This window comes from Panthera pardus, unplaced genomic scaffold (assembly GCF_024362965.1).
Source record: "Panthera pardus isolate Hobbes unplaced genomic scaffold, ASM2436296v1 HiC_scaffold_13, whole genome shotgun sequence".
Taxonomy (NCBI): Eukaryota; Metazoa; Chordata; class Mammalia; order Carnivora; family Felidae; genus Panthera; species Panthera pardus.
The window spans coordinates 193730825-193746260 of record NW_026526688.1 but is presented as its reverse complement, the minus strand read 5'-3'; the positions used below and the strand labels follow the sequence as shown (position 1 = coordinate 193746260).

The window sequence follows — 15436 nt, the reverse complement described above, 5'->3', positions numbered from 1 at the left end:
TATTATTAAGGTGGACTTTAGGCATTGTCTACTCTGAAATAATTTTTTTCTTTTCTCGAAGATAGAGCAGTGCCTAAAGAGGTTTAGTAAACTATAAGATCAAGAAGTCCAGCACTTCTTTAAGTACGGTTTGTGGACTAGCAGTCTAAGTATCACCTGAGAACTTACTGTAAATACACATTCTTAGGGGCCTCTCTAAACCTATTGAATTTCAGACTCTGTCTCAGCAGAGTCCCAGCAGCCTGGGTCCCAGATGATTGTGAAGCATGCTCATGTGTGAGAAGCGCTGTTGTAGTTCAGTGATTATCTGTGCCTCCTTCACCAAAGTCATGTTAATGATGTAAAATAAAGTAAGTAGGGGCACCTGGGTGGCTCAGTCAGTTGAGCATCTGACTTCGGCTCCGGTTATGATCTTACCGCTAGTGGGTTCGAGCCCCGTGTGGAGCTCTGTGCTGACAGCTCAGAGCCTGGAGCCTGCTTTGGATTCTGTGTCTCCCTCTGTCTCTGCCCCTCCCCTGCTCATGCTCTGTCTCTCTCTGTCTCAAAAATAAATAAACGTTAAAACAAGTTTTTTTTAATAAAAAAAATAAAGTAAGTAAAAGACAAGGAGTACCAATGTAGCTGTATTGTGGTCATGCTGGAGTAAGAGCTCTGGCCTAGCATTGTGTCTTTAGTACTACTTTGCACACTTCTAAATTCCTCAACAGCAACTTGTTTAGTCTATAATACTGATTCTGGCCCCCTAGTTTTAAAAAGTTCACAACCCTAATTTAAACCTCAAGTGGAGTAAATAAATCAACATATTTTCACGAAAGCTTCTTAGGTTTGTCTTCAGCTTTCCAAAAGACTGTCTCTAAATCATCCCTAGATTGTGGACTCCTTTGGAAAACTGATGAAATTCCTAACCCTTTTCTTCAGGAAAAAAAATATGTGTACACACCCATACAGGATATTGTACATAATCTCAGAGATTTCATGGTCCTTCTTGGAGCTCATGCAGGTTAAAAAATGCCTAATTCTAATTTCTGCAAAGAGTTTTTCCCCTACTTTTCTGATTCTTCCCTTTTTCTGTGGTTTTTTTTTTTTTGTTTTTTTTTTTTTTTGTTTTTTTTTTGTTTTGTTTTTTTTTTGGAGAGTTAAAAATGGCCCGCCCTGACTCTCCTTCATATACAGACACTTGTACAAACACCTACACACACTTAAATGGGTGGGGGTCACCACTGAAATTTTTATTTGTTTGTTTGTTTGTTTGTTTTTGGTGACTTGGGCATGGGCCAGAGCTTGCTGCGATAGTTCCCTATGTGTATTTGTTCAAGTACATTGAGGGTGTGTTGGGCAGAAGAACAGTATAAATTCATTAAGCATTAAAGAATCAGATTCCTTCTAGTAAGCAAGTTGAGAGATTTAACATTTAGCAAACAAGACTCCCAGCTACACAAAAGACTTTGTTCTGGGACTTGATGAGGCAGGAAACTTGGAAGGTGGAAATATTGTCATCCCTTTCCTCCCTCCACCCCCTGCCTTTTTTGCAGGGTTTGGAGGGAAAGCGAATTTAGAAATGCAGAGACCAACATGTGAGAACTTCAGAGAGCAAGATTTGAATATAAGTATTCTAGGTGTTAGTCTTTGTTCTGATATTAATAGTTTCATTCTTTTGATTTTTATGGTATGAGATGTTTATGCATTTATTGTGAAATTCTGACCAAGTCAAATAATGTGTACCCCGTTTGATAGATATTTAAAGTGTGGTGCCATTATGGGATTAATTCCTTTCCCCCAAAATATTTATTTTTCAAGTGCCAGTGTCTTCCTGGATATATGAGAAAAGTATAGAAGTTAAATAACAGCTAAAACTGCTTCCTACGTGTATAACATTTCACAAATCTTTTTAAGTTGAGAGTGATAACAGTAGCAATTATTTTACTGTATTAATGCTGCCAGTGAAATAAGATTATTTTTGGTATGTGATTTTGGAGATCTTAAATGTAGCATTCTCTCCAATACAAGAGATATTATAGCTCATGAGATCTTTAGCTACTGATACTGTCTTGGGATGCAGACTGATAAGTAATATATTAATCAGATGTCCTCTTTTATGTAAGAAGGTTTAGATGGTATGGTATATTTATCATCAGTTTTTGAAAACTTGTATAGATCATATTGAGTCTATTTTTTTCTCTTCTTCTAGGATCGAAGTAGAATGTATGACAGTTTGAATATGCACTCTTTGGAAAATTCCCTTATTGATATTATGAGAGCAGAGCATGATCCTCTTAAGGGTAGGTGGCTTTTTTTTTCTTGTATCACCCACCGCTTTGTCTCACCATTTTATGTAGGAAAATGAGCACTAAGTAGCACTTATGTTATCTATAAAATTGTACTATGCTTGTTAATAAAAACCTGTGTGAAATGTCATCCTTTTTCCTTTGTAGCTTATATAGATACCTGCTGATTTATGCAGAGAGAAATGTAAACCTGTGTCTCTTGTTATTGAACAAAAAGCCACTGTTTAGAGATATCTTGCAGTTTACCAGAGGTTGAAGAAAGGATCTAAAATTGTTTAGTTCAGGGGCACTTGGGTAGGTCACTGGGTTAAGTGTCGGACTCTTGATCTCAGTTCAGGTCTTGATCTCAGGGTCGTGAGTGCAAGCCCTGCATTGGGCGCCACGCTGGGTGTGGAGCCTACTTTAAACACAAATGAAAATGAATGAAGAATAAATACATAAATAAATCTGCATGCACCGTATTAGCTTCAGCCCACACACTTGAAAAAAAAGTTATGAAGTAACTTTTCCAAAATTCTGTCAAATTCAGAAATAAAAAAAATGCCTTGGAATATTTGTATTTACAGTTCACAGTGATTCCAACCTAAAATTGTCCTTTCCCCATTTTTCTTCTACCGTCATAGGATTTTGAGAGGGGATATTTTATGGGAGCTTCTCTGAGGTTTCATACAAGTTGGGGCGAATTAGGAAAAAGAGTCAGCCCCACTGATCCCACAGTATCAGCCTTACTGTTAACTGTATCTGAAGATATTCCATTAACATACTTGTTTTTATTTGTTTGTACATTACTTGTTGTTATTTTACATTTCTTTGTACAATATATCTCCTTGCCTTTCAGTAGTAACAGTGAACATCTAGCAAACTGTGTGCACTTGGGTGATAAGAGATATGTTATTTATTGCTGCACAATAAATTATTCCACAATTTAGCAGCTTAAACAACAATAAATATTACCTCACAGAGTTCTACGGGTCGGGATTCAGGAGCAGCTTAACTGGTTAGTTCTGGCTCTCTGAATCAAAACCATGTGTTACTTGGTAATTTGTCCATATTTTTAATTCTATAAAGCCAAATAAGAATTCCCTTATAAGATTTTAGCCCAAAACTGTAGCACTTCAGTGTCGGCAGCAAGGTGGTGGCTTGAGGCTGTGTTGGCAATACTGGTCAGTTATCCAAACGGTTTGTTCTGTTTCTGGATTTTGTTAGTTTCTTGTCTAATTCCCTTATTTTTAAGGGGCTTAAGAAGTTCAAGGGATCATCATTAGTGATTGTTAGCAATGTGTGGGGATGGTAATTCTCCTCCTCAGAAACTAATAAAGATTATTATACTTTGGGATTTTTGGGGGTTTTTTGGCGGGGGGTGGGGGTGGGAGGGTTGGGTGGAGGGAGCTGCTTCTAACCAAAACCCAGTCTAGTTTTTCGAGTATCTGTATATGGGGTCTTTTTCTCTTTCCCTGTTATGTTGACAGTTCCAGTGGCATCTGTCTTCTATCCACTGTTTGATAATAGAATCCAGTAGTTTATGATTATGAAGAAGTTCCCTCTCTTTACTTCTTTGGTTTATGTAGAAAGAAAACTCTTAGAAATTCTAATGTAAGATAAAGTCATCATCAGCTGTTACCAGCAAATAATGAAAAGGTTTTCATTGTCGTTTCTCCCAGTCGTCTTTAAAAAGGCCTTTTAAAGATGTTAAGAGAAACCATTCTCATTTCAAGTTTTCTTTTTTTCTAAAGTCTATGTTATAATAAAACTGGAGAAGACTTTGAAAAAGAAAATGGAAGCAGCATAAGACCAAGAGGAATTTAATAATTAAAAAACAAATCTCAAGTGAAGGCAAAATTCTTTCGTTAGAATGGGAAGGGGAAAATGTGCTCAGTACCACCTTTAGGAATTATGGTAACAAATCTCTGTTCCTTTTCTTTTTTTTTTTAATGTTTATTTATTTATTTCAAGAGAGAGAGTGAGCAGGGGAGGGGCAGAAAGACAGGGAGAGAGAGAATCCCAAGCAGGCTCCCAAGAGCCTGACGTGGAGGTCAGTCCCACCAACCATGAGATCATGACCTGAGCTGAAATCAAGAGTCAGAGGTGTAACTAACTGAGCCACCCAGGCACCTCACAACTCTCTAATTGGGAGTGTTTTGTATCCTACATTTATTATGGTAGGAAAGAAAAGAAAAAAATAAATAAAGAAAAACATTGAGAGATACCTCTATAGAGAAAGAAAGAAGACCGGTACTTGTGCATACTGCCATCAAATGGCTATTAAAATGGTCCTGATGCACCACAGCTACTACTGAAAGACTCTTCTTGTCTTACTAGTACAGACTTCACTGCCTTCTGGGACATCCTGTCATGTATCTTCCTCCTGGTACTCTGATCATTGCATGTTTTCTCTGGGCGGGACCTCGGTAAAATCTGCTAAAGCAAGGTTGTGACAGAACAGAAGAAACCAGTCTGTGGACTTCCCCCGTTTGTCCAGTCCTTGTCTTCAGGGCAGCACTGCAGCCTGTGTCCCGTCTCTTCCATCTCATCTTTTCATTCCTTTCAGAAAACTCTGTCCACTGTTTAATACAAGTTTAATACAGTCTTTTTTTTTTTTTTTTTCAAAAAATAGAATTAATCTTACTTTATCCTTTTTAAATGTTTTCAAAGGTCAGCCATGTGCTTTGCCTTCCTTATGGGATCTAATGGAAAGGGAGTTGCAGTGTAAATTTTTTAATGAATTTCTTGTTTACCTTTCTATTAATGATGAAAGCTTCTAGAAAATTTTTCACATGAACTTAAGTGATAAGAGATTTTACTGTTATGTATTGCTGTATAACAAATTAGTCCTAAGTTTAGCAGCTTAAAACAACAATAAACATTTATCGGCTCCACAATTTCTGTAGGTTAGAATTCAGGAGCGGTTTAGCTGCTTGGTTCTGGCTGAGGATTTCATGAGGTAGCAGTCATGTGAAGGCGTGACTGGGGCCGGATGTTCCTTTTCCAAGGTGACTCACTCATGTGGCTGGCAAGTTAGCACAGGCCGTTGGTAGGAGAACTCAGTCACTCACCATGTTGAGCTTTCCATGGGGTGTCCTCACAGTATATTTTCTGGATGCCCCCCTCCCCATCCCCGCCCTGAGCAAAGATCCAGACTTGAGGTTAATGTTCCAGGGTCTTCTATGACCTAACTTCAGAAGTCTTACACCGTCACTTCCATGGCATCCTACCACCAGTGACATAGGTCAGCCCTACTCAACTCGGGGGGGGGGGGGGGGGGCGGGGGCCACTACTCAAGAGATGTGAATACTAGGAGGCAAGCATAAGTGGAGGGTGTCACGGAGGCTGACTTCCACAGAGATAAAGGCAGAAACTATAAATTGGCATTCGGTTTTACTTTTCTAAAGGAAAAGAGAAACTACTCAAGGTAAGAGTTACTGTCAGTAGAAGAGAAACAGTCAAGCAGCTCTCTGGAATCCAAAGGAAGTCTGGCAGGTTACTGGTCTGAGAACTGACTGATTGTACTAACACCTCGCATCCCCAGTGAAGTCCAGAATACTTCACTCTACGGCTTGTTTCCATTTTCCCACTCTCCGGTGGTTTTTACAGGTCAGTAGGGGAACCTCTGTTATTTACTGTTAAGGTTCTGTGGGTTAGCATAGCAGGTAGGAAGGGTCTTGTCTCATGGGGGCTCTGCAGATGTGAAGTGACGGCAAACAAAGATGGAGGTCCGGATGCACGTTAGTCCATAGAGTGTGCCTACTTTTGTACCAGGCAGTGTCCAAGACCTTGGCTGTAATTGTGTAAAACAGATACAGTCTCTGTTCTTAAGGGATTTACAGCCTGCTATAATCTACAGCCTGTTATAATTTACAGCCTGTTATAATCTATAACCAGAGTGTTTGAAGTGCCTTGGAGGGAGATGATAAGGTGCTTGGGTAGGTCATAAGTAAAGGGAGAGAGATACTTAATTCATCTGTGGAGTGAAGAAAGCTAAGACCTTAAGCTTGAACAGCACAAAGATGAAAAACCACTGGCGGAAAGTGTCAGCTAGACAGAGGGGCCGGGATGTATGGAAGAGCTTGTCACATTTGAGGAACTGAAAGCAGACAGTCCTGGCATAGCTCATTTAGGGCTACCTGATGCTGACTGGCTATAACTGGATATAACTGCTCAGCCTTAGGGAGCAGGTGCTGTCTTCTCCAGATCGTGAGCACTAACACACCGTTTTATGCTTTCCTTAGTATTCGTGACACTGATCTGTTTTTATTTATTCTGCATTGGTTTCTTGCCATTAACATCTCATTTTCTGATGACCGTCTTCATTCTTGGCAAATATTTTTCTTTTCAAAGGAAGAACAAATACAGATTCTTTTAATGCTTAAAGCAAATCATGCTTTGCCAACTGCAGTTTTGCAATTTTGCAGTTTTGTTTTTGCATACCTATATTAAATAATCTGTGATCTTGCTATGTATGTGTGGGTCAGCTCATTCTGCTTTAAACAAAAGAACAAGACGGTGATTATTGTTAAGCTCTCTATCCTCCCTGCCCTGAGCAATCTGCAAAAATGTCTTACTGTGTAAGCATTTTTACCAAAATTTGCTCATCCCCCTCCCCAAAAGGATAACAGGAAAAAAAGAAAAAATTAATTTCAGCTAAAAAAAAAACAATGATTCAAAAACTGTGGATAGCAGTGCAGTTTAATATTACAGTTCTTGGAAGTATCCGCTTTAGCAATTCACAATGACTTTACCAGTGTTCCCTAAACAACTTAAAGGAATCAGGAAAAAGGATTTAGAGTAGGATTTTATGGCAACACATGTTTAAAAGTGGATGCCTTCAGAACTTTATTTACTATGTATTTTCGCGTCTAGCATCATTTTTATCACTTGACTGCTAAGCTCCTATTTTCCAAGACTCCCGAAGTGGAATCTGTGCTGTTTCACTGAGAAGATAAGGAATTGCTTCTGTGTAAGGTGCTAAATGGTTGTGGTAGTACCGAATCAATTCTTGCCTCTTTTCTTCTACTCTTCTTTTCCCTCTGGTTCTCTTCAGCTGGCCGTAATGTAAATTTGTAGTACTAAGTCAGAAAATACCTTGTATAAATTTCCGAAAGTCTCTGGTGTGAGAATTTACATTTTTGAACCTAAGAAGTGTTGAGCTGGGCAGAGATTCTCAAACTCTGAGAGCATGTGTATCAGGCGGGTTTCAGGAGCCCAGTCCCAGACATTGTGCCCTGCGGCCTGTGCAGAGAGCACACTTGGAGACACTCTGGAACAGGGGAACAAGATGAAAGAGATCTATTGGAAGTTGTAAACATTTTAATGACATTATTAAAACACAGCAAAGTGCAGAGTAAAACTAATACCAATCATCTATATGCCCGAGCAGTTCTGTTGATTCTCTTAAGCCCCTGGTACACTGCCTTCACTGATTTCTCTGGCAGAGAGTGGAAGGCATCCTTCAGAACAGATTTTACTTGTCTTCGGCCCACTTGTGTTTCCTGGAGTAAACTTTTCAGGAGTTCCAGAAAGTGCAAATCACGTATAATAACATGTCTTCAAAAAAAATCATCAAGGAGGGATTGCTGTATATATGCTTTCAATCTTTAAAGAACATGTTTCCTTTTTTTTTTTTCTTTAATGTTTATTTATTTTGAGAGAAAGAGAGGACACACAAGTGGGGAGGGGCAGAGAGGGAAGGAGAGAGAGGATCCCAAGCAGGCTCCACACTGTCAGCGCAAAGCCCGATGCAGGGCTCGAACCCACCCAGGAGTCAGACACTCAACCGAGTGAGCCACCCCAGCATCCCAAAAATATTTCTTTTTAAAAAGGAGTGAAATTTGTGCGTACTTTCCCCTGGATTTCATTTGTTTTTATTTTTTCCTACAGACCACAGGCCTTGATAAATAAGAAAAAAAATCATTAACTTTGAAAAAAATCATATTTATATCGAAGCCGTGCACATTTCATTATTTTGACGTTAAGAGATGCTTGCTGTTGGGGCGCCTGGGTGGCGCAGTCTGGTTAAGCGTCCGACTTCAGCCAGGTCACGATCTCGCGGTCTGTGAGTTCGAGCCCCGCGTCAGGCTCTGGGCTGATGGCTCGGAGACTGGAGCCTGTTTCCGATTCTGTGTCTCCCTCTCTCTCTGCCCCTCCCCCGTTCATGCTCTGTCTCTCTCTGTCCCAAAAATAAATTAAAAAAAAAAAAAAAAAAAGAGATGCTTGCTGTTGATCCTTGTAATATGCCTCATACCTTAATACTTTACCCTTCAAACTACTCAGAATTGAATTCATCTCAAGAAAAGTACAATTTTCAAGATTTTAACTTTTGTTTTCTGTGACAATGTCTGCAGATTAAAGAGGAAGTTGTGAAAATGTGGTTGTAAAAGTTCTTGTTTTAGAAAATTTACGTGAAGTATAGTATCATGAATAGAGATTTTTTAAGTTTTATTTATTTATATTTCTTTTCAGGTAGTTGCAACAATATGTAATTAGCAACAATATTATTAAATTTGAAAACAAATTGTTATTTCTTCAGGCAGTTTTGGCTGTTTAAGCAATTTGAATTACAACAATATGCAGTTTTTCTTCTTTAAAAACTAAAACCATTCAGAAACCACAGTGAATTTTCTTAAAATCACATTTATTTATTCAGAGCTTATATGGGTTTACTAAAAGCCTGTTTTCACCACAAATCTTCATTAAGACTTTAATTATGGGCTTATAACTCTTATTTTTAGGTTGAAAGTCAAGAAATACAACATTTTTCATATAGAATTTGTCACGGTAAAAGTGGGTACTTGGGATAATTAGCCCTATGAATTTTAGTTGCTTTTAGTATTTGAAGGGTATCGGAGAGTCTCTAATGAAGGATTTCCCTGTAGAGTATAGGACTTTATCCTTTTTTAAATGTTTACTTTCTTATTACAAAAAAAAAATAGTATGTGTTCATTAAAGAAAATTTGGGAAATCTGGAAGAATTTTTCAATCATCAGTTATTTCCACAAACTAAAATAACCAACCATGCTTGATATGTTGGTGTATAATTTTTTCTAATCTTTGTCTACTACATGTAAGCTTAAAATATTTGCAGTAGTCAAATCTTTTATCTTCCCTCAAACCTGGTTTGATATGTACCCGAGTTAAAAAGTCAAATAGTGCCATAAGGCTTCTATAACAAAAGATAGAAGTCTTCTCTCATTCTTTTCTCTTTGCTTCAGATCCCCATTCCTTAGAGGTAGGTAGCTAACTTTCAATGTTTTTTTTTAATGGATTCTTCATGTAATCGTTTGTTAATAATATGCTGAGGCTTCTAAATTTCCTACATTTTTGGTATTATCTGTTGACTGTGAACTTTGACTTGCCCATCCCCCAACACTTACCCTGCTCTGTCCTCTCCAAATGATTATAGGATCATTTTTGTTTAAATCAGGAAGTGTATTGGGGCGCCTGGGTTGCTCAGTTGGTTAAGCACCCAACTTCAGCTCAGGTCGTGATCTCACGGCTCGCGAGTTGTAGCCCCGCGTTGGGCTCTATGCTGACAGCTTGGAGCCTGCTTCGTGTTCTATGTCTCCCTCTCTCTCTCTGCCCCTCCCCCGCTCATGCTGTCTCTCTCTGTCTCTCAAAAATAAATAAACATTAAATCAAGAGGTGTTTTGCCATGAAAATGCAGATACTCATGGGTGAACCTCATCTGTTTTGTACTGTAATGTAACTTTTTTCTTCTTTTTCTTAGAATTAATCATTGTCTCTTTTGGTTTGATTGCTTTGTTATCTAAGTACTTGTCACTGATTCATCCCAAAATTTATCAATAGAACCCTGAAGCTTCCTTCAGTACCTCTAAAAACATCAAATAATCTTAGATTGATTTTTTTTTTTTCCTGCTGTTGAAGGCATCCTTCTGCAGCCTTTCATAACTGTCACTGTGGGACTTCTAGAATGCTGAGAGTTCCTTTTCCTGTGGGATCCTTGTCCTGATCTCTATACCCTTTTCTTAGTGGTCTATACCTTTGTTTTATTGGGCCTGTTTTATAGTACCTTCCTTCAGGTAGGACATACATTTTAGATCTCATACGTATGAAAACGTGTTTATTCTACTATGTAAGATGATAGGCTGGTGTGGAATTACATGTTTGTAATTGCGAACACTGAAAGCATGCTTCATTGTCTTTTACCTCTCAAGGTTACCATAAGTGTATTACCATCATGATATCTGTTAATTTGTATGATCGATTGCCTTGTTTTGTGTTTTTAAAATTTTTGTCTTTCTTTCTGGAAGCTTTTAGGATATTTTCGTGCCTGCGGTTCTGAAATTTCATAATAACAAAATATGGATCTTCTTATGTGTATGCATGGGGGAGCCCTGTCTTTCTCTCCCTTCCTTCCTTCCTTCCTTCCTTCCTTCCTTCCTTCCTTCCTTCCTTCCTTTTTTCCTTCCTTCCATTTCTTTGTTTATTTCCTTCACTGCACATCCATTGGGCCTTTTTAATTTGGAGATGCGTTTCTTTCAATTCTTGGACATTTTTGGCATTTTGATCATTTCTTCCCTTCTATTTTTAATATTTTTCTTTCTGGAAATCCTGTTCTTCAAATAGTTAACCTCCTATATTCATCTACTTGCCTGTTTTCCATTGCTTTATCTTTTGTTTTACTTTGGGAGACATTCCCTCAGTTGTTACTCTTCAACCCTTTTATTGATTTTTCTATTTCAAAATTTTTCTCTGAAGAACTTTTAGGACCCTCTTTAAAAAAGTCATTGAACTTTCCTTTTCTTCCTTGATACTGTTTTTCTGGTGTGCTTATCTTTAAACACTATATTGTAGTGTTTGTGGATTATTTTTCCATTTCCTTGCAATGTTTATACTTCTACGTTCCTCTTTTCTGTTTGTTTGGTTTTGTTCTTTCATTCATGCTGGAGGTGTTCATCACATATCTTACGGATCTTTGATGTCTGTTCATTTTTAAAGATGAGACACAAAAATGGTGATTGGAAGCTCTGTGTATGTAGTTGGAATTGACAAACCAGTGAGCATTGCTATAAGCCAACCAGGTGGAACTCCCACAATGTCTGTTTCTAGGTCTTTTCTTTCAGTCTGGGAAATGAACACCGGATGTATGTCGTCCATTCTTCTGTCTGGGAGCTAGAGGCCTGACTTCTCGCCTTCTTAGAAAAGCCAGAGAGAGGGCTGTGTGTCTCTCTGATTCTTTTAAAAACTAAAAAGCAGTCCTCGACTTTCCCGTGTTCAGTTCCACCCCACATCTACTCGTAGTGATAACTAGAGCTTCTTATTCTGGAAGCTCTCCAGGTGTCTATTGTGGTAAATGGCTTGTTTCTGGATAGTCTTCCCAGGCACGCACCAGTATAGGTGTCAGAGATTTCAGTGATTTCTGGTCTACACAGGCAGTTAACCACTCAACCATTCCTGTTCACAGCTTCCAAAATTTTGGTGACATAGTTCTTCTGTGATCCTGTCTCATTTTATTTGTCCTGATGGGGTTATGCCTCTTTAAAACTTCCATGACGCCATTTTTAGGGGTTTCAGAAAGCAGCAAAGATGGACACAGGCATTCAGTCGTCCATGTTCGGTTGGAAGTCTCTGTAATCCCTAGTCTATTTATCTTTTTGGTGAAGCCCCCCAACATGCTTAGTCAGTAGTAGCTTACTCTATTAAAGATTGTTAAAGAATTCTATTCCTTTTAAATGGAGTGCCTTGCTCATTTATTTTTGATTCAGTAGCTTGTTTTCTTTTTTAATGTATCTTTCACACGACACTGTGTCATGGGAGCAGTGAGCACCTCTGTTTTTACTCTTGAGTCAACATTTATTATAGTTCCAAACAAATAGAAAGGGCTCAATAAATTATTGGTTGAACGATTGAACATTTTTCTACAAGGAGTCCTATTTTTTGTCAATATCTACTTAAAACTTTTAAAAATTACTTACATGCATATAAAATAGTTTACATAACCATTTCCCTACAGTTGGAAATTTAGGTATTTCAAATTCTTAAATGAAAATCAGTGAGCTTTTTGTGTTTATTGCCATAGAATAGGCTTAATATATATATTTTTGAGATTCTAGGTATATATTGCTGACTTAATTTTAGGTTTTATGCCATTTAACACTGCTGCTGGCAATGCTTGATTGCCCATTTGTTATTCTTAATATTATTTTCATTTATACAACTATTATAGGTTAAAGTTTTGCAACCATTAGTCCAACCTGATTTTAATGTTAATTTAATGGATCTTAATTAGTACCAGTTTTATTGGAATAACTTTATGATGACACATTATGATGATTAATGACTTAAGTTTAGCCTCTGTTGCTGTTGTCTTTCTTTTTGTGGTTATACTTTACTTGAAACAAACTTTTTGATATTCTATATTCCATGATGTTTCTTAGTTTATTTTCTAATATTAATTAGATAAAAGTTTTAAAAGTTGTAAATCATTATTCAGTGAAGAAAATTTATGATGGGGCCCTGCTTTAAGAGTGAGTTAACTAGATTAATTTTCGTGGAAACTCAGATCGATGGTTTTTATTAAGGAATGATTCTGTTGCTCTCTTGGGATCTGGTACTTTGGATCTAAGGGTCTTTTCTGCATTTGTATGATCTTATTCTTAGGCTTTTATGAGGCTTGCATTGAGATTTGGGAGTGAGGTCAGGAATGACTGTCCTGCCCCTTGGATCTGAGCAGAGATTGGAGTTATTCAAGGTTGGTAATGACCACATTCTAAGTGGATTTTACCAGACTTCCTACGAACCATTTTTTTTTTTTCTAATTAGATTTGGAAATAAAGGTAAGCATAGACAATGATAAAATATGAGGAGAGTCTACCAAACCAGTGGGAGCAATGCTTTGTATTTAAAGCATATAAGAAGAATCTTTTCATTTGTACAATATGTTCGTGTGTATAAGAAACACACACACAATATAAAATGTATGGTACATATCATGCATTAAGCACTTGATGCATGTCAAACACTGCTCTGAGGACTTTACATGTATTAACTTAAACATGATTCTCACACCTAAGATGTAGATATTTTATCTTCCATTCGGGTGACTGTTGTGGCTTACTAACAATAATTGTCCAAGTGGCAATGCTAGGAAGTGGTAGAACTCTGGAGTTTGTGTTTTTAACCATCTTAGCATACTGCCTCTCTTAGTATTTGGTTTAATAATAATTGTAACCCAATCTCCTTATGATTCTAATATGTGGTTAAAATTTTTTTTTTCTGTTGAAAGTAGTTGGCAGAATGTGTAACATTGTTCTTTAGTAATTTTAATCATCACTAATGAGGAATGGGTTGGCATCATCAACTGTGAATATTGGGGCTTTGGAGATCATATTTTGGATGTATTCTTAAAAAAAAAAAAGAATATTTGTGGAGAAAGGAAAAAATTCATCTTGACAGAGAGCAAAAAAAGCAAGACTTGTCTTCCTCCCTCTCACCATTTTAAGAGGCGTAGAAATGAACTGATAAAAACTTACTCTGCAATTTTTACGTTTACTGAGAGAATGTCCCACATACAAATACGTGTTTAGTACTATGCTTTCCATTAAGCTCATGGGTCATATAATAGAATGAGATAATTTCGTTCATCGATTTAGCTAATACTTAAGGGCCTGTTATGTACTAGGCTCTGTTTTATTTATTCATTTATTTAATTTTTAATGTTTATTTTTAACGAGAGAGAGAGAGAGAGAGAGAGAGAGAGAGAGAGAGAGAGAACACAAGCGGGGGAGGGGCAGAGAGAGAGGGAGACACAGAATCCGAAGCAGGCTCCAGGCTCTGAGCTGTCAACACAGAGCCCAACAAAGGCTTGAACTCACAAACCACAAGATCATGACCTGAACCGAAGTCAGACACTTAACCAACTAGCCACCCAGGCACCTCTACTAGGCTCTGTTTTAGATGGTAGAGATACAGTAGAGAATAAAAAAGACAAGAGTCCTGCCCTCATGAGTCTTCTGTTTTAATGAAGGGTGGAGATAATAAGAGTCAATGCTATGAAGAAAAAAAATACAGTATCAAGGGGATAGAGAAAGAAACTGCTATTTTAGGATGGTCTCTGATGGCATCGTTTAAACACCTGAATGAAGTGAGAGGTATAGGCTTTGGTCATATCTGGACAAATGCATTTTAAATAGAAGAGGAAATCTACAGATCCTGAAATGGCAGTATGCCTGGCATGTTTGAGGAACAGCAAAGAGGCCAACGTGGTTAGAATGGTAGGGGATGAGAGGCCAGATATTTATTCTAAGCCTGGGAGGGTCTTGAGTAATAGAGAAACCTGAGCTGATTGAGGCTTGAAAAGGATCTCTCAGGCTGCTGAATGGAGACTAGACTGTCAGGTTATTCTAGTAGTCTGTGAAGAGATAGAGATGGCTTGGGCTGGGGAAACCAAGAAGGAGCCCGTGAAGAGCAATCAGATCTAGGTCTGTGTTTATAAATCGAGCAGTGAGGATTTGTTGGCAGATTTGTACACAGATTACACACAGTGAGGTGTGGAGGCAACCCAGGGTTTGGGGATGAGCATCCATATGGAAGGAAGACGGTGCTCTGTGCTAATCTGGGGAAGTATGGGGTTGAGGTATAGAGGTTGCGGTTAGAGATACAAATGTGGGAGTCATCTGCTCAGAGATGATGCATGGAGCTTGGGTAGTAGATGGTATCACCTAGGGAGGCTGCGTGGAAAGAGAAGTCCCAGGACTGAACACTAGGGCTTCAGCATTTTGCAAAGCTGAGGAGGAAGACACAGCAGAGAGTATTTAAGGAATAGCTAGTGAGAGGAAACCAAGAGAGTGTGATATCTGGGAAGGGAAATACGATGCTTCAGCAAATGGGTTGCTAGAGGTTATTTTGGGACTTTCAGCTTAAGGCTACACAAACATTAAGAGATGTTGGGAAACTGCTGCATTTTATCCTTTCTAATTCACATTTCTGTAGTTTTAAAAGTATGGTTAAATCTGAGAAGTGACATGTCATTTTCTATCATCTCTATTTTTAAGTGCATTTTATTGAGACTAAGTAGGTAGTTTGGTGAAAGAACTTAAATGTATATGAAATCGTTTTTAATGCTGGCTTAGTTTACTGCATGTCTTTAAATACAGCATTGTTTCAAATTTTAGTAATTGGTGATTTGCCTATATGTG

The 15436-nt window shown here is 38.0% G+C and overlaps 1 protein-coding gene across 6 annotated transcripts in view; it reads left to right on the top strand.

The window, feature by feature from the left end:
• CPEB2 (cytoplasmic polyadenylation element binding protein 2) overlaps positions 1–15436 on the top strand; it is a 72442-nt gene that overhangs the window by 12525 nt on the left and 44481 nt on the right. For all 6 annotated transcript variants that reach the window (XM_053901685.1, XM_053901683.1, XM_053901681.1 and 3 more), the window contains one exon: positions 2189–2279. In XM_053901685.1, coding sequence (XP_053757660.1) covers positions 2189–2279 — 91 coding nt within the window. The remainder of the gene's footprint in view (positions 1–2188; positions 2280–15436) is intronic.